Source organism: Pleurodeles waltl, chromosome 11, assembly GCF_031143425.1.
Source record: "Pleurodeles waltl isolate 20211129_DDA chromosome 11, aPleWal1.hap1.20221129, whole genome shotgun sequence".
NCBI classification, from domain to species: domain Eukaryota; kingdom Metazoa; phylum Chordata; class Amphibia; order Caudata; family Salamandridae; genus Pleurodeles; species Pleurodeles waltl.
The window spans coordinates 901527203-901545465 of NC_090450.1; the positions used below are offsets into that span (position 1 = coordinate 901527203).

At 43.3% G+C, this 18263-nt stretch overlaps 1 protein-coding gene across 2 annotated transcripts in view; it reads left to right on the plus strand.

The window, feature by feature from the left end:
- NAA25 (N-alpha-acetyltransferase 25, NatB auxiliary subunit) overlaps window positions 1-18263 on the plus strand; it is a 561072-nt gene that overhangs the window by 171672 nt on the left and 371137 nt on the right. For both annotated transcript variants that reach the window (XM_069214819.1, XM_069214820.1), the window contains exon 10: window positions 16157-16326. In XM_069214819.1, the coding sequence (XP_069070920.1) occupies window positions 16157-16326 (170 nt within the window). The remainder of the gene's footprint in view (window positions 1-16156; window positions 16327-18263) is intronic.

The following is an 18263-nucleotide window of genomic DNA, read 5'->3' on the forward strand; positions in this document are numbered from 1 at the left end:
GGGGGGGGAATGGGGGTTTTGATTGGTCACCAGTCTTGCCACTGCCTGACAGGTGACACAGGAATTACAAAACTTCTTCTCTTTCTGGGGCATGCGTGGCATTTAAAGGTAGTTCACCAACCTGCTCAAAGTTTTAGACTGGCCAAGATTCCCAACTAGGGGGATGCGATGGATCAATGTGAGTAAGAACTCCCTGTACTGCTGAGGCACAAGGTTTGGGGTATGTGGCCTCGGTATAAAGGAGCCCATCATCCCAATAGGTCCTGTGGGAGCCACTGACATTTCTCTTTTCCTGGTCAGCAGCTTACCATCTCAGGCTTTTAAGAGTGGGACAGGTCCTCTGACCTTGGCAGAGAGCTTCCCTAGAGGGAACCCTAGGAGCTCTGCCATGTAAGACCCAAACACATGAGGCTAGGTTCCCACAAGGTAAGGTCTTCTCAATGAGGAGAGGGGATCTGAGCTTGTCTGTTCAGATGTTGGCTTCTCAGGCTTATTGCCTTTTCCCTTGGAGGGTTGGACCATTATTCCAGGCTCCAACACTTCTTTTTTACCGTAGGCTCTGCTCTGGGTTTTGCACACACCAATTCAAGTATTCCCAGCATTGCTTCATGGGTTTTCATCCCTACTTTAGCCCATGCTGAGGTCTCCAGATCATTCCCCACCAAACATTGAACTGGATTTGCAGGGGACACCACCTTTTTCTGGCCAGTAACCCTTCTCCACTCCAATGTCACCATAGCCATGGGATGGACTTTGACAATGTTGTCAGCGTTGATAGCTGGATAAGTTTGTCCAGCTATGTATTGGTCTGGGGATATCAGTTTTTCAGTAACCATGGTGACACTTGCACCTGTATTTCTCAGTGCTTCAACCTCAACCCCATTGATGTGTTGCCTTTGTCTTTATTTCTGCAGGTTACTGGGCCAGACAGCCAGGGTAGCTACATCCATCCCATCTTTTAAGACTAAAGTTGCTCTGTGAATTCCCTGACCCTGTCAGAGTCTACTAAAGATCCCATCTGGAGACTCCCCACCCCAGCAGGAGCTGATGGTGCAGTAGAGGGAGTCTTTTTGGGAGTAAGTGTCAAGCACACCCTATGGGGGAGGTTAGTTTGAAACAAAAGAAATGTAGATATATACTGAAAAAAGGAAAATAAAACAACCTGTATGCCCCATCTTTCAGCGGCTCAAAGCCACTTCATAAAGGCCAGTGCATTTATTTCTCCCTCCCCGCCCAGTACTTCACCCTGTAAGGCCAACAAAGAGCACTGTGAGCGATTTGGAATCTAGTTCCAATTGTCCCTAAATGCAATATGGTCGAGTCACCAATGTGTTGCACTAGTTAATCCCCCATAGTGGAGACAATATCTTTAGTACTCCAGGTCCATAGCCTTCAGAATCAACAGACCAAACTCGCCCGACCACATAGATGGTTAACAACAAAGCCAAGGGGGGTGGCCCTGCCCTGCTTCTTCCTGGCGTTGACAGGCACAGGATGGGCCCACCCTTGGCCCATGCGCATTCCTCGCTCCGGGACTTATACACGCGCTTTATAGCGATTGAAGGGAAGCGGCTGAAGTGTGTAGCGGGGACTGCCTTCTGGGCCTGGGAAATGCTGGCCACTGAAGTTCTCCTCACTTTCCCACCATGCTGCTGGACTTGCACATGCTCTTTATAGCGCTTGAAGGGAAACATCTGAAGTGTATAGAAGGGACCACCTCCTGGAGCTATGGGAATGCTGGCCACTTAAATTAATCTTCACTCGCCCACCATGCTGCCGGATTTGCACACGGGCTTTATAGCGCTTGAAGGGAAACAGCTACTCTCCTACAGGCAGTATTTCTGGGTCTTTACCAGGTATTTTCCAGGTATTCTTCACCTGTCTTTTAGAGGTGGATATGTACATGTAATCCTATTTTGGAAGGCACCAGTCTTGCCACTGGCCTGACAGGTGACACAGGATTGTTTTCTCCGCTCTCTAATACACAAAAAACAAAACATGATTTCCGGGCCTCCTGTTATCATGCTCTGGTCTCTTCTGCTCTTGTTTCATCTGGTTGCATCTTACTGTAAACCAGTCAATCAATCAAATACTTGTAGAGCGCAGCTTATCACTTGTGGTATCCTCAAGGTGCTGTTGTGGGCGTGCTGATCGTGCGAAGAGTTAGGTCTTGAGACCCTTCCTGAACTGCTTTAGGGATGGGGTCTGTCTGAGGTTGAGTAAGAGCGTGTTTCAGTTCCGAGCTGCAAGGTAAGATAAGGATCTGTCTCCAGCTGTGCTCTTCCTTATTCTGTGGATGGCGGCAAGGGTGAGTTGGGAGGATCGGAGTTGTCTGGTGGGGGTGAAGAATCTTAGGCGGCAGTTGAGGCAGGTCAGTCCGATGTTGTGCCATGCCTTGTAGGTGTGCCTTTGTTGACAGGGAGCCAGAGGCGGTCTCTGGGGTGTGTGGAGATGTTGCTGTGTCAGCGGTGTCCAGGATGAGTCTGGCTGCTGTGTTCTGGATTCTCTGTAGTCTTGCTTGTAGCTTCTTTGTGATGCTGGTGTAGAGTGTCGCTGTAGTCCAGTTTGCTGCTGACAAGTGTGTGGGTGACCGTCCTTCTTGTCTCAGTTGGGATCCACTTGAAGACCATCAGGAGGAGACGGAGAGTGTGGAAGCATGACCATGTGACGTCGTTGACTTGATGGGTCGTGGATAGCGTGGAGTTCAGGATGATGCTCAGGTTATGTGCGTGGTCAGTGGGGGCGTTACCTCGGGTGGTTGGCCACCATCAGTCATCCAAGACGGAGGGGTGGAGCACAGTACGAGGATCTTTGTCTTGTCCAAGTTGAGTTTGAGGCATCTGGCTTTCATCCAGGTGGTGACTGCTCTCATTCCGTTGTGAAAATTGCTTTTGGCTCTTGATGGGTCGTCTGTCGGAGAGGATCAGTGGAGTATCGTCTGTGTAGGAGACTATGTTTAGGCCATGCCGTCTGGCGAATTTAGTGAGCTGAGCCATGTAGATGTTTAAGAGGGTTGAACTTGTTGAGGAGCCCTGGGGTACTCCACAGCAGTACAGAGTAAAAGCCTGACCAGGACAGAACTTTTTTAGGCCAGATTTTTAGTTCTTCATAAAAGGATTTCTTGTTTTAACCTATGCACTTCTGAGACCTAAGCTGCTCTGGTAGGAAGCATCCTTCTTTGAAGAAGTCACTTCTGCCAAGTAAGTGAAGGAATTGCAGATGCGATCAGCAGACAAAGAATGTGCTTCCTTTCACTTTCAAAATATAACTAACAAATTAAATTTGCTTCTGCTTCAAAACAAATCAGTTTCGTCCTATCCAGGCAGTACACATATCAGTATTTATTAAATAACCAACAAATTCAAATTATTTACTAGATATTAAAAGAATCAGGAGCTGCTATGTAGAGAGAATGAAAGAAGTCTTTACTGATAGGACCGTTGTTTGCATCCTAGAGGATAGGTAACAGGGAGTGGTTGTAGCTGATGTCACAGTGACCTTAAGGCCATTGAGTGGACCACTTAGTTTGTTTCAGAGAAGGCTTTTAAAAACTCCCTAGACAATCACTCCACATTCTACAACAGGGTAACCTAGAAACACTGCTTTGATTGTCAGCCTGTCGATATCTGAGATGTGCAGTGTGGGCACATGGAAATCATTTAAGAACTTTTGTGCTTATGACTATTGGGACCCTGAACTGAAGGGAGGCACACAGGTAGGACTGCTAATATTTTTTTCCTTTCCTGAATGTATTTTGTAGCCATTTTTGTATAAGATACACACAAAATATAATTGCAGTTGTTATTTTTGTATCCATCAATTGAATTCACTTATGTTTACTGTTGCTCATTAATAACAAGCTGATAAAAGAAAACCTTTACAGGCATAAGTAGATTCTAATGCTGTGCAATGTTTATGTATTTGTTTCCAACTAGTGCTATTGGGTTAGGTCCTTATGTTCATTTCTCTGTGGGGTTAGGAGGTGGTTATATACATTGGTCTCTACTACTGGTGATGGCTGCGTGGTGTGGGAAGGTTCAGTGTCGTCACATTAGCGATATCCTAAGGTAACCATAGGTCACTTTGAAGTGATCTGCCATTGTCCTGTGATGTTTGTTCCAATCAGCTGCTACTCTTTCTTCACCTGTTCTTTTAAGGAGTCAGAGTAATACAGTAGTTTAAGCCTCTGCTCATTTTAACAGTTCAGATCGCCAGTTGTAATCCCCTGAGGGTAAATATCTTGTAGTGCATAGCAGTACATCTAGCGAGGAAGAATACCAAGTCTGCACATTTTCATACTGCCTTCTAGTAGAGCACCTAATTAAGTCCATGAGACTCAATTGGCTGGCATGAAGTTGATGAACTTGTGTAATGTTTCAAGTGATCTAGTTCCAAAATACGCTTAATTGCCGACAGAACTATTACATGTAGGTCAAGTAGAATCTTGGGCATAAATCTGATGATATGGGGTAAAACTATTGCAACTTAGCTTGTTTTGGGAATATCTGATTTAGTATATCATGTTGTAGTACTTTAAATCTTGGGTCTCTTAAAACTCTGCTTTGATATTCATGAACTTTTGTGCATTCCTAGTCGCTCAGACCCTTCTTAGATCTCTATGCCACATCTACTGAAGTCACAAAAAACAAACTGTGGTTGTGTATAACAAAGGTGTGCACATCCAAATTATTCGCTTGGAAATTGATTGTCCAATATTCATGTACAGAGTCCAAAGTAACAAAGTTTAGTTCCAGGAGTGCCATGATGGTTCCACACCTGGCCACAAGGTGTGTGTGCCTTGAAACAGATGGTCCACAGTCAATTTTGAAGAGAAGAAAGAACCATGGCACATCCAAATCATAGTTGTGTGTTTTTATTCTTATTGCATGAATGCATATGTTGGTTCATAGCAGAAGTAAAACCATCACGATCGTACGTCAGGTCAAAACATTTCTGTATAGTTCAATGCAAAAACAGCTGACCCGTGTTTCGTCGTTCACAACTTTTTCAAGGCTGTGAAACAAAGTTGCAAATAGAATATGTAGAAATACATGAGCTTATAACTCCAAGAGTTCAAAATATGGTGTCCTTTACCCCCAAAAAGTGACAGTCCACCTTTATTGTGTTAAGCCAATTAAGTGCCAGCTACATTCGCCCATGCATTATAGGATAACCATTCCAGTATCCTATATGTGTCAAAATAACCTTTTTATGATCATCTATATAAAAATGTGATCACCGTATGTGAAACAAACAGGTGTATATGCAAGCAGAAATGCCACAGGTGTCAATACCACCAAAGGGGTATAAGGTTAAAGTTAACATAAAGAGAAAATTGGGAAAAAGATTAAGACAATAAGCAATATATTGATTGCCAACATACCGTTTTATGAACAAGGATAAGGAAAATCATAAGTAAAATGAGCGATGTGCTCGTAGTTATTTGAATCCAGATCAGGATCCTCATATATGTGAGAGAGTCCCTTATGATTGTATCCAACAGTATGTTTTGGTCAGTATTTTCAAAACTATAATCGGACCATGATACGTCTAATTAGAGAAAGAGAGAGAGGGGGGGATATATTTACTAGGCAATAATATGTAATGAACGAATGATTAGATGGTAAAAATTGTGTATTTAGTAATGCCACAATGAAGTCTGGTGAAGGCATGTTCTATGTTCTTAATGCGCGGCTGTTAGAAGGCAGACACAGTGTATTATTCTTGACTTCTCCGTGTTCAGTTCAAACTACACTGTGTCTGTATATACGGACGCTTAAGTTCAGCATTTTATTTTCACTTCATTTGAACACCATTTGTAATCACCGCTTATACATTATGTCCTAGAACTTAGTCCTCACTATAAATGTTGAATTTCTCGACGGTGCTGTCACAGTCCCTGTCTTTTACATTTGGCCTTCTAATAGCCACGCATTTATAATATAGAACATGCCTTCACCAAACTTCGTTGTAGCATTACTAAATACACAATTTATACCATCTAATCATTCGTTCATTACATATTATTGCCTAGTAAATATATCCCCCCTCTCTCTCTTTCTCTAAATAGACGTATCATGGTCCGATTATAGTTTTGAAAATACTGACCAAAACACACTGTTGGATACAATCATAAGGGACTCTCACATATGAAGATCCTGATCTGGATTCAAATAACTACGACCACATCACTCGTTTTACTTATGATTTTCCTTATCCTTAAAACGATATGTTGGCAATCAATATATTGCTTATTGTCTTAATCTTTTTCCCAATTTTCTCTTTATGTTAACTTTAACCTTACACCCCTTTGGTGGTATTGACACCTGTGGCATTTCTGCTTGCATATACACCTGTTTGTTTCGCATACGGTGATCAAATTTTTATATAGATGATCATAAAAAGGTTATTTTGACACATATAGGACACTGGAATGGTTATCCTATAATGCATGGGAGAATGTAGCTGGCACTTAATTGGCTTAACACACTATAGGTGGACTGTCACTTTTTTGGGGTAAAGGACACCATATTTTGAACTCTTGGAATTATCAGCTCATGTATTTCTACATATTCTATTTGCAACATTGTTTCACAGCCTTGAAAAAGTCGTGAACGACGAAACACGTGTCGGCTGTTTTTGCATTGAACTATACAGAAATGTTTTGACCGGACGTACGATCGTGATGGTTTTACTTCTGCTATGAACCAACATATGCATTCATGCAATAGGATTAAAAACACAAAACTATGATTTGGATGTGCCATGGTTCTTTCTTCTCTTCATCTACTCAAGTGCTAGTCACTTTATCCCTGACATGGTTGCCATGGCTTTGTATATTCATGTTAAAAGTGTTGGCATTTCTTATTGTAATCAGTGCTTTGAGGGCCCGGTCTTCTGTAGTTCATTAAGATCACTTTCTCAAGTGTACCTAATGGCTCTTGTTATATCATATATTTTAGATACTGTCCCCCCAGGGACATGGTCTAACTCAATGACTTCCTGGAAAGGGAGACATTTGTTGTGGTGAGACATCGCCTGCATGAAATACTCCTGCCTCAATGCATTTTGCTCTGTCCACTAAGGGTGTCCGATCATTAAACCTGTTACTTCCATATGCTGCTCTGATGTTTGCTCGCAAGAAACATTTCCACCCGCAGTGTCAGTTTACCTGTTGTGATGAGAGGATTTGTAGGTCGCTTTGAAAATTCTATTTAAATGAGGACCATCTGAGCATGCTGCAAGTATTTGGTCTCCTCTGTGACTTGCTCACCCATTAAGCCACCAGTGTAGCTGCTGTGTAAAATAACATACCTTGTAATCTGAAGCATTTAACCCTTCGTCTGTAGTTCGCAGTTGTAATTTCTTAGTCACTCTTTTCTTCTTCCTTTCCCAAATTATATAGAATAATAATAGAGTGCAGGAATGTGAATATATGCTTTGCTAGTTTCATAGGAATATTCTTGAAGAAATGTAGGAGTTTTTTTTCCAGAAGAGGACAAACCTGTATTGAAACAATTGCTTTATTTATATTTCATTCAATCACTTACAGTACATTATGATTTACTTGTACTCCAGCCACCTAAAGGTCATTCTCTAGGGTTCAAGTGGCAGTTCTGGACTAGTCTGTGTGGAGATGTCTGATTGAGAATAAGCATAATATATTTTATTTATCTGCAGTCCCGATCACAATATCAAATTGGTCCAGCTCTTGCATAACCTTCTGCAAGTCAGTGGCAGCAAATAAGCATCCACATATGAAAAAGGTGGGATATATGGAACATTACAACCGCATGCTTCTACTGTAAAACTTATCCTGGAAGGGTTCTACAAGTGGCTCCACTACTAATGGATATAGCAAACATGACAAAGGACTCCTTGGTGGGGTGCGAATGTGAACTAGTCATTAGTTAGATTTGATCTGCACACTTCTTGTCTTTACTGTAGGCTGGGTGTAAAGGCATTTGATCCACTGCATCATTTAGTTTCCATATTCCATTAGCCTTAGAACTGTGTATAAATATCAGTTCTGAGACTCAAATGCTTTTTGTATTTGCAGGATTAAGCAATATTTAAAACAATCAAATATTTAGGGTGGGCCTGTTTGATTAAGTTGGGCGGGGTTTTAGTCACTTTCACATCAGTATCTTCCATAGTATGGTACCGTCTAGGTTCAGTACAAACAACAGGCAGTGTGCTTTTCATAAGTCTTGACTAATTATAGAATTACTACCACTGTTGCCTGTTTAGTAGTCAGGAGAAGGAAAATTATCTTTAGTGGCCAAATACACTTCAATAATTTGGGTACTAGTGTGTCCAGTAACTTGCATTTAAATACAGATTGAAACTCCATGCTGCCTAGGGTTGGACGGACTATTTTGAGAACATTTTTTTCAGGTGAGACTGTTTCATCAGCTGAACCTCAAATGTGTTTGGTTGCAGTTTTACTCAAATAAGCATGTGAAGCTATAAAATATTCTTCACTGAAAAAGTTACTTGCATGTAAATATACTTTCCTCTGAATTACATTTTTACCGATGCACCTGCATCTCACCGTCTCTCCCTGAACAAGAAAGTATCACTCCTTAAACTGTATCTTAAAGAGTGGAGTTAAAATGCCTTCACAATGAATTAGCATGCATGAGTAGAAAGCGGTTGACTCACTGTAAAAAAATAAATCCATAAATCGATAAAATTCCTCCTGTGGTGCTCAGAAGTAGAGTATATGTTTGATTTGCATTATGAAGAGAAGACCAGATTTTGTGTACAACTCAATGGTCTTGTCTTGTTTTGGAGCCCTGAGACTGCATTTTGATTTATTCTTTTAAAAGTATGGATTCTTGTTTTAGACAATTGTGATCTTATTTTGAAAACATTGTATTTTAACACCTCTATTGTGGTTTGGTAGCAGACCACAGTAGTGTATGTACCTCAGTTCCTTTTTGATTTCAGATCCAAGAGTAAAGGTAAAATGGCTTATAATTCATACAACAATAGCTGTGTGACTGCATAGTATTCATAGTATGTGTTGGCGGTGAATACAAATGCTTAGCATACTCCTGTCATCTAGTATTGGGCTCAGGCGTTTGAAGAAAAACAAGTTGCACACAAGTCTTTTGAGTTACAAGGTATTGTGACTCCTCCTATAGTCTGTATTGTACATGGACATGGGCTTCTTTGTTATATTGTTTTTCTCTGCCGTCAGGTTTGGATGTCGACCTTGGAGCTCTATGATGAAAGCTTTGATTGTTGCCACTAGGCCTTTCCAGCGCCCGCTTCATAACTGTTCGAGGAAAGACACATTATTGATGTACAACTACTGTTTTCCTTCACATTCTTCGATCTGCCCACCCAGGCTCTGGCTGGTTAGATCTCAGCCTCTACGTCTGCCGCTATCTTCTTTCACTCAGTGACACAGTGATGGAAAAAGCTCATTCCAATTTCTGTCCCTAGTGCCATGCCAAGTACTCCAGGCAGGATCAACACTCAGTCTGTAACCTCTGCTTGTACCTACAACATCATGGGGTGTGTGTTGTGTGAAGCTTGCCTAAACTTTGACTCTGGAAATGGACTCTTTGGCAGTGAAGAGAACGCCACTGGGCCCATTCAACCATGAAAGTGCCCCGAGAGGAAGATGTGCCTGATCTCTTCGGTGAGCGGTCACTCAGGCTCCAGCTGGAAGAGAACAGTGAAGCACAAGTGGTTCCTATGGACATTCCCATACTACTTCCTAGCATTGGGGAAGGCTCTGACTCCGACTCGAGCCACCACCATCTGTAGGGCACGCAGGTACTCCGGCAAAAGCCATAGCGACCCCCACTAAAACATCAACAATGGCTCATGGAAAACCACTGCCCTTAGGCCATTGGAAGTAATTGAAAACAGGCAAAGGAGCAGGCACATCTCCTTCTGCTTAAGCAGGCACTGAAAGGCGTCAAGGTCAAAGGCACTGACCAAGCCAAAGCCACCGTTGGCACAGTCATCAATGCCAACTTCCACACCGGAAAAGCGCCAAAGGGCATCGAACCCAAAAAAAATATCCTCCGTGCCAAAATCTACTCTCCAGCCCAAGAAACTTTCTGCACTGAAACTCACTTTGATGCCCAGACCGTCCACGCCAGGGATACTCAAAGTACGGCCCACGGGCCTCATGCAACTCCTCTGACCTCTACATGCGGCCCCTGGGGCAACAGGAGCACTGGGCAGCTGTTTGCTCGACTCCGCACTAACAAAAATATTAAATACTCACACAATCTTTTATTTCAAACTTAATTGGTGCTAAAGAAAGGAAGAAGGGACTCCTGCACTTAACTTTAGAAACGCCTTCATTTTTAAAGACATCTTGCAGCATAAGTGTAAAACTAAGACAGTCTCTTCAAAATTAATTGAGTGTATTTAGTTAACATGCAGAACCTTTTCGCCTTAGTATAATTTATTTTATCAGTGCATTGATATGTATTCCTTTTAAAGTGATAGTTTTCAAACATACATTTGGAAACATTAATTATTTCCCTTACCCTGAGAACACCACCAATAGTAAATGAAAGAGGCAAGTCACTTGGTATGTGCACTTTATGGGTGGCCTGGGTTCCTATCGTAAATAAACAACATTATAGTTTATTAAATCAAACATAAAAGCATGTTATGTGCAGCGCACCCCATGAATCATGTATTTCTAGGTCAGCTTAAATGTGATAATGCAGAAAAAGGAGGGAAAGTGACACTAAATAATTGCCTAGGATCACACAATTTGGAAAAGTGGGTAAGCTGGGATTAATCCCAGGTTTTCTATTTTTCCATTGTTTATTTTAGCCACTAGAAGTATATCCTTTGTTTCCCCTGCCACCAATCCCCCTAATCACCGCACCCGACCGCCACCGCCCTGGCATCAGTGCGGCCCCCAGGCACGTCACAGACCAAACTTTTTGGCCCCTGGGAAAAGGTTTGCGACTACCCATGGTCCCTGCTAAAAGTAAAATCTGTACCAAAAACAGCAAAAACTTTTTTGGAGCCGAAACAGTGCCCTGTTGAACCAGTACTTGAAAAACTGCAGGAAAAACTTGATGCCTAACAGAGAACTTTGGCCATCAATCCAGACACTGGAAGAGTAATTGCAAAACTGCCTCTGCTACCAACTGACACTCTCCCTAAAACGTTTGAAGAGGAGATTGTGGGGCCATCACTACCCAAAGTACCACGGAAGAAACATAAATATAGCTGTGCTAACACCATATTGTTTGCTCAGTCTCCACTTGCTCCTACACCACTGCCTCTGCCCTCTCTGCCACCAGCTATTATTCCCATAGTACCAGCACCTGCTGCGTCACAAGCTTATCACCATCACACTCCCCTGGTGACACAGTGGCATCCCCCATACCATAATCTATAGGGGATAACATTGACCCCTATGACACACTATACAATCTTAAATCACAAGATGATCCAGACAATGTCGATAGAGCCTAGGAAGACTGTGACTTGGACCACCCTCAATGTCACTGACTCTAAGGTAGATTTGCACACACTAGAGGATGAAGATGACTTTTTAGTGGAAGCTTTAAACAGTCTGGGGACAGTACAGTTCTTGCCCATGCTAAAAGATATATGCTTAAACCCACAGTAGAGAAAAAGTACAGACCCTCCTGTTATGACCCCACATGCGTTAAAGGCCATGTTACACCAGATTGTTTGGTAGTACAAACTGCCAGAGAATGGGCCAATTTGTGGTTGACTGGTGATGCTCCCCTCACTGATGAGTAGAGAAAAAAAGTACAATGCAGCAGGAAACATGTAACTGCACAAGCAGCCAACTATTTCGGAATATCAAATTCTGTAGGCCGCCTCAAGATATAACAGAGCCCAGTGGGATGAGATGCAAGAAGTACTCCGGCATCTCCCTGAAAAATACAGGCAAAGGGAGGCTGAACTAGTGGTGGAAGGAAAGTTTTTTTTTTTTTTTATTTATTTATTTGTTTATGCCAACATACAGTGTGCACTAGATGCAGATGTAAGCGCAAGGGAAATTAATACCAGTGTCATTATCAGGCGCCACACATAGCTTAAAATCTCTAGTTTTAAGCCTCATGTCCAGCAATATCTACTCAATTTACCATTTGATGCTGAACATTTGTTCAGACCCTAGGTAGATGAAATGCTTGAGAGAGTAAAAAAGGAGACACTGATACCAGCACAGCTATGGGTGCAATACAGACCTACCAATATTGGGGTTTCTTTCGTAGAGGACATTATAGAGGGGCATCAAAGGCACCCACCTCCATAGACAGTCACTGTGCAGAAGCAGCAAGGTCTCTATCAGTTCCAATACCCTAGAGGGACATACTATAAGAAACAAAACAATAGATGCTGTGGTTATGGATCCGCCTCCAGACGGATCACTCCCACTAAACAAGGAGTCCCTTCACCCCCTCTCTCCCCCCCCCCCCCCCCCCCCCCCCCCCCACACACACACACACACTTAACATCAGTAAGGGGAAGGCTGCAACACTACCATAATGACTGGGCAGAGATTTCAACAGATCAGAGGGTCCTTTCCATCATCAAAGATGGATACTTTCTAGAACTCACAGGTACCCCACTCCTATACCACCACATACCAAAACCATGTCAGCAGAACATATATCACTCCTAAAAGAGGAAATCTAAGCTCTGCTTCCAAAAGGGGCCAAAGAGCAGGTCCCAAAAGGACATCAAGGACATTAGGTGTACTCACTGTGCTTTTTCATTCCAAAAAAGGATGAAATGTTGAGGCCTATACAAGATGTCAGGCTACTCAACAAGTATATCCTCTCAGAGCATTCACGTATTGTAACACTACAAGACGTAATAACACTGCTACAGCAGGGAGTCTTCATCACAGCTATAAACTTCAAAGATGCCTGCTTCCACATTTCTATACATCAGTCCCATTGCCGCTTGCTCCAATTTCAAGTAAATGGCAACATTACCCATTCAAAGTGTTGCCATTTGTAGTAGCAACTGCACCAAGAGTATTCACGAAACACTTCACTGTTGTAGCAGCTTATCTCAGTAGGCGGGGTGCACATGTGTTCCCATATCTAGATGACTGGCTAATTAAGAGTTCAAACAAACAACAATGTCGTCAGGAAACTCAAAAGGTAGTCAACATCCACACAAATTAGGCTTCACGCTAAATACAATAAAATAGCACCTTCAACTCTTACAAGTGCAGCTGTTCTTAGGCGCATCCCTAGACTCTATCACAGCCAAAGCTTATTCTCCTCCTGCAAGAGTGCAAAAGTTTCAGCTAGCATTGCCTCTTTTTCAGCCACATCGACAAATTCCAGTCAAAACAGTGATGAGATTTCTCGGAATGATGGTGTCATGTATCTCTTTAATAATGCCACATGCATGTCTGCATGTGCGCCCCCTTTAATGCTGTCTCCAGTCACAATGGTCTCAAGAGGTCAGGCATTTACAAGATCTATTGTTGATGGGGTCACAGAGCAATCACTCGGCAGTGGTGGAATTACAATAACCTGGTGCCGGGTAAGCCCTTGAAAGCCCCTGTCTCACAAGTGACCATTACCACAGATGCAAATCTACAGGGTTGGAGGGCACACATGCAGGCCCTCACAGTCCGCGGCCAATGGTCTCCAACTCAGAAATAACTACACATCAATCAACTAGGGCTTTGTTTGATTCAGTTAGCTCTCAAAGCTTTTCAGCAGCATCCTCACCACAAAGTGGTTCTAGTCTGTACAGACAGCATGACTGGAATGTATTCCATCCAAAAAGAAAGGGGTTCGCACTTCAATTCAGTGAAGATCAGTGCAGTCCGAAAGGGGCTGCAAGCAAGGACCAGGTGGCCAGTCCGGGGGAAACCCACAGGGGGGCTCGATCCTTAAGATCCTCCGACATGTGGGGACACCGTTGGCCCTCTTCTTCTCGCGCTGTGGGGCTCTGGTGCAGTGATGTCTTTTGGCGATGGGTTCCAGTGCATGGTATACTCGTGGTTGGAGGGGGCCTGCAGAAAGAGGCAGCAAGCGTCATCGGGAAGTCTGCAGTGGGCAAACTCAAGGTGTGCTTCATCTCTGGAGGGCCTGGGAACCACGTTGACAGCGTTGACCCACTTCAGCTCAGGTTAGGCGGCTAGAGTGCAGTGATGATGTCTGGCATCGAGTTTTAACGGTACTGGGTTTTCACAGCTCTTCTTTTGTTGCTTGCTGGTGCAGGGAAACAGCTCCTCTGTCCTGAGTGAGTTGTTCTTGGTGGTTTGCGAAGCACTGGCAGCTCTTCCAGTCTCTTGGAGGCCGCTGCGGCAGGACAGGTCAGTTGCTCCTCAAGGGTCAGGTGCAGCAGGCAGGCTGGCAGGGTTGGCGCCAAGTCAATTGTGCGCCTTGGTTCTCGGGTCAGCAGGCTTCTTTGTCCACTCCTTCTTTTGTTTCCAGCGGAGATCTAAAGTCCTGTTACCATGGGGTCCCTTAAATACTCAATTTAGAGTTGTTAAGGGTAGTGAAGAGTAGTAGCCAATAGACTACTTAGCCCCGGGGTCACTACACCCCCTAGATGAGTACTTCCTTTGGGGAGTGTGCATCACCCTTTCCCAGAATTCCTAATTCCACCACACACAAGCTGGCGAAATTTCTACGGCTGTGTTCCTTTCAGGCTTGTCACCCTAGGGATGTCTCCTGCCTGGAAATGCAAAACGCCTCCTTCACAGCGAATTTTCCTGCCTGTCCAGGTACCCGATGGATCCTGGGGCAGCAGCGTCGACATCTTCCTCTGAGGAAGGCCAGATTTGCGTAATAAAGGCAGTGGGCTTCTTTGAAGCCTCCTGCCTTGTAATGCAGATTTGCAGGTCATCCTGTTAGGAGGGGTGTGCAATCACCCCTGCCCGAGCAGGCTTTGTTTTTAACCTCCAGAGAGAAAAGGCTCTCACCCTTGGGTGTCGGAATCTCATCTGTTGGTGGCAGGCTGGCTAGAAAAAGTCAGTGAGACCGCTAGCAGTTGGTAGGTTTTCAGGGAGCACCTCTAAGGTGCCCTGTTGGTGCATGTATTAATGAATCCTTCATTGGAATCAGTGAGGGTTTAATAATATGATGAGATGCTTCATACCAGACATCCATAGTTTCATTGAAGCCAACATGTAGCTGTTGAACTCACATCAGCCAGTGTCCAGCACATGTATTTCATATGGTTCCCTGCACACTTATTATTTCTAAGAATCAACAGTCATAACAGAGACATATCTGCTCTTGCAGATATGCCCACACATGTAATAAAATGCACCAAACCCTAGGGCTGTAAGGTACAAATATTACATGCTGTGTTTTAGGGGATGTGGCACACAGGCTGTGTGCCATGTTGTGTTTTCACTTTTGAGAGTTCCTGTCACACAGCCTGCAATGGCAATCTGCATGTGGTTTGTTCTGTGTCCCTTAGTTACCTAGGCCTTAAGCACCAGAGGTACCATTTACTAGGACTTGGACATACTAAGGGGCCTGGCCACTTGGGGGATCAAGTGACCAGGTGTCTTATGTTGGGGAAGGAACACTGGCAGTGGCACAAGCGGCTGCTCTGCAGATATCTGAGTGGGTCAAGCTGTGTTACAGGCACTTTTTCAAACATCTGTCAGACACTAGCTAGCCACTGCTTTTGGGGAGCGCATCTTTACATTCAATGCTAAGCATATGTATCTACAGCCAAAACATGCTACAAATGGAATATGTTATTTACCCCATAAGCATCTATTTGTAGAGTGTAGTGCCATAGATTCATATGCACCCACCCTCCTTCACAGAAGTTAATGGATGATGTACACACCTCTCTCCTCAAACACTTAACCTTGTTTTACCTATATCCGCATGCTCTTTGATCCTGACAATCTACTGCTCCTATCCTAAGCTCACTGGATGGACCAAAAACAATCTTAACCAAGGAGCTGATGTCCATGCACAATACAGACTATAGGTGGAGTCACAATCCCTTGTGACTCGAAATACTTCTTTGAAGAAAAAACAAGTTGACTGTATCCCAGCTCAACATTAGATGGCAGCAGTATGCTATGCATATGAATCTACAGCACTGCACGCTATGGAAAGATGCTTACAGGGTATGTAACATATTCCTTTTGCCTCCTCAAGCATAACTGGTTTCATTTTTCTGTGATTTTAAGATCTTTGGAAGGAAAATTGGATTGTTCTGTGGAAGAGACTGTCCAGTTTGTAGAAGATAGAATAGCTGAAGAATCCAAGAGTTTGCGGCAACTGCGGGGACCGTATCTAGCCAAGTTGGAGCTCATTAGACGTCTGCGAAACAGAGGCTGCAACGATGAATATAAGCTTGGTAAGAGATCACATTCTATTTAAATCAATACGTTAAGCCTAGGTGCTTGTGGTAGGAGCTGAAAAAGGATTTGTCCTAGTGTATTTGACATTTAATCCATACCTTTTCAGTCTACTATTACACGAAAAGAGAGTTCTGGGAGTGTATCAACCCCATACAATCACTCTTGTACATGAAACTATACTACAAAGTGTATGGGGAATACTTAGAGCGGGCTCCTCTGGCCCGTTTCACAGGTAAGTAGGTCACTGACTTGGTGATCAAATTGTTGGCATGGAAAATGGTAGTGACGGTTTAGTGTTCAGAGAAGGGTGGGGGAGTTCTCTTTACGGACTAGGTGGTCTCACACACATTATAGTGTCATGCTTCATCATTTGACCATCTACCCCCACCCAGGTAAGATGATACCACCTGGGCAGACACAACCTAGTTGTTAAAAGAACACTGAGTGCTGACATTTTATCTTTCCGGATAAAGCGGGGATCCAGTTGAAGGGGAATCAATGCAAAACTTACCTCACAAATCACCTGTATAATTTAATCTTTTAATAACTGTGTTTGCTGGTAAGATTAAAAACAATATGAGACAGTCTTGAACATAATGGTTCAAGGTGGCATCCAAAATTATATGGCCAACATGTTTCTACCATCTCCTATAGCTGAACTGGTCTGGGGCATTCATCAGGGCCTAGGATCCCTCCTGCATATGGGGTTGGTTGGCTCAGCTAAAACGTGAGCACATGCATTGAAATGCACACTGGGCCTACCTGTTCGAGGTAACTGAGGAAGGCCTAATAGGGAGAGAAATAGTGAATTAAAATTGAAATACCAAAACGCCGTGCACAACATGTGAGACCTTACCTCAAATCACTGCACACTAGTGTGTAAAAACCATGCTGTAGGTCACACAAACAACCATGCAAAACTATTTGAAAATCTGTACTTGGCTTGTGGTGAAGCCCTAAGAAATACACACATCGCAGGGTCTCTTATCATATGGTGTAAAGGCAAATTGTCTCAGGTCTGGAAAAAAGGGGAGGGGAGTTGCCCCTTGTAGTCACACTCTGTGGCGGAACAAGGGTCCGGATCAGGGAGGAATGGCAGAAGGGAGAAGTAGTAATAGTCAAAGTAAGTGATAGTCCTTTACTCTATAACTAGTACAAGGCTTGCGTAGAGCCTAGAAAACGGGGTACAGCTCATAAATAACACAATATTCTCTGGTCAATATAGAAGAAAACAGGGTTACCTACAAGAATACAAAGTAAGTGGAAGCCCGTTAGGCTTCATGGTCATACAACAAGACAACATATAAAACAAGACTGACAATAAACATCTTATCTGGTTAGGTCCCCGAGCGTATTCATGATGTGGCTATACAGGTATACTCTGACAACAATAGGAATAAGCATGCCCCAGACCAGTTTGGCTATAGGAGAGGGCAGAAACATGATGGCCATATAATTTTGGATGACACCTTGAACCATTATGTTCAAGATTCTCATATTGTTTTTAATCTTACCAACAAACACCGTTATTAAAAGATTAAATGATATAGGTGATTTGTGAGGTAATTTTACCATTTATTCCCCTTCAACTGGATCCCCGCTTTATCCGGAAAGATAAAAAAATCAGCACTCCTTCAGTGTTCTTTTAGCAACAAGGTTGAGTCTGCCCAGGTGGTGTCATCTTACCTGGGTGGGGGGTAGGTGGTCAAATGATGAAGCAGGACACTATAATGTGTGAGACCACCTAGTCTGTAAATGGAACGCCCCCACTCTTCTCTGAACACTCAACCGTCACTACCGCTTTTCATGCCTACAATTTGATCACCAAGTCGGTGACCTACTTACCTGTGAAATGGGCCAGAGGAACCCGCTTTAAGTATTCCCCATACACGTTGTGGAATAGTACCTTTTCAGTCTCCCATCTATTTGTTTA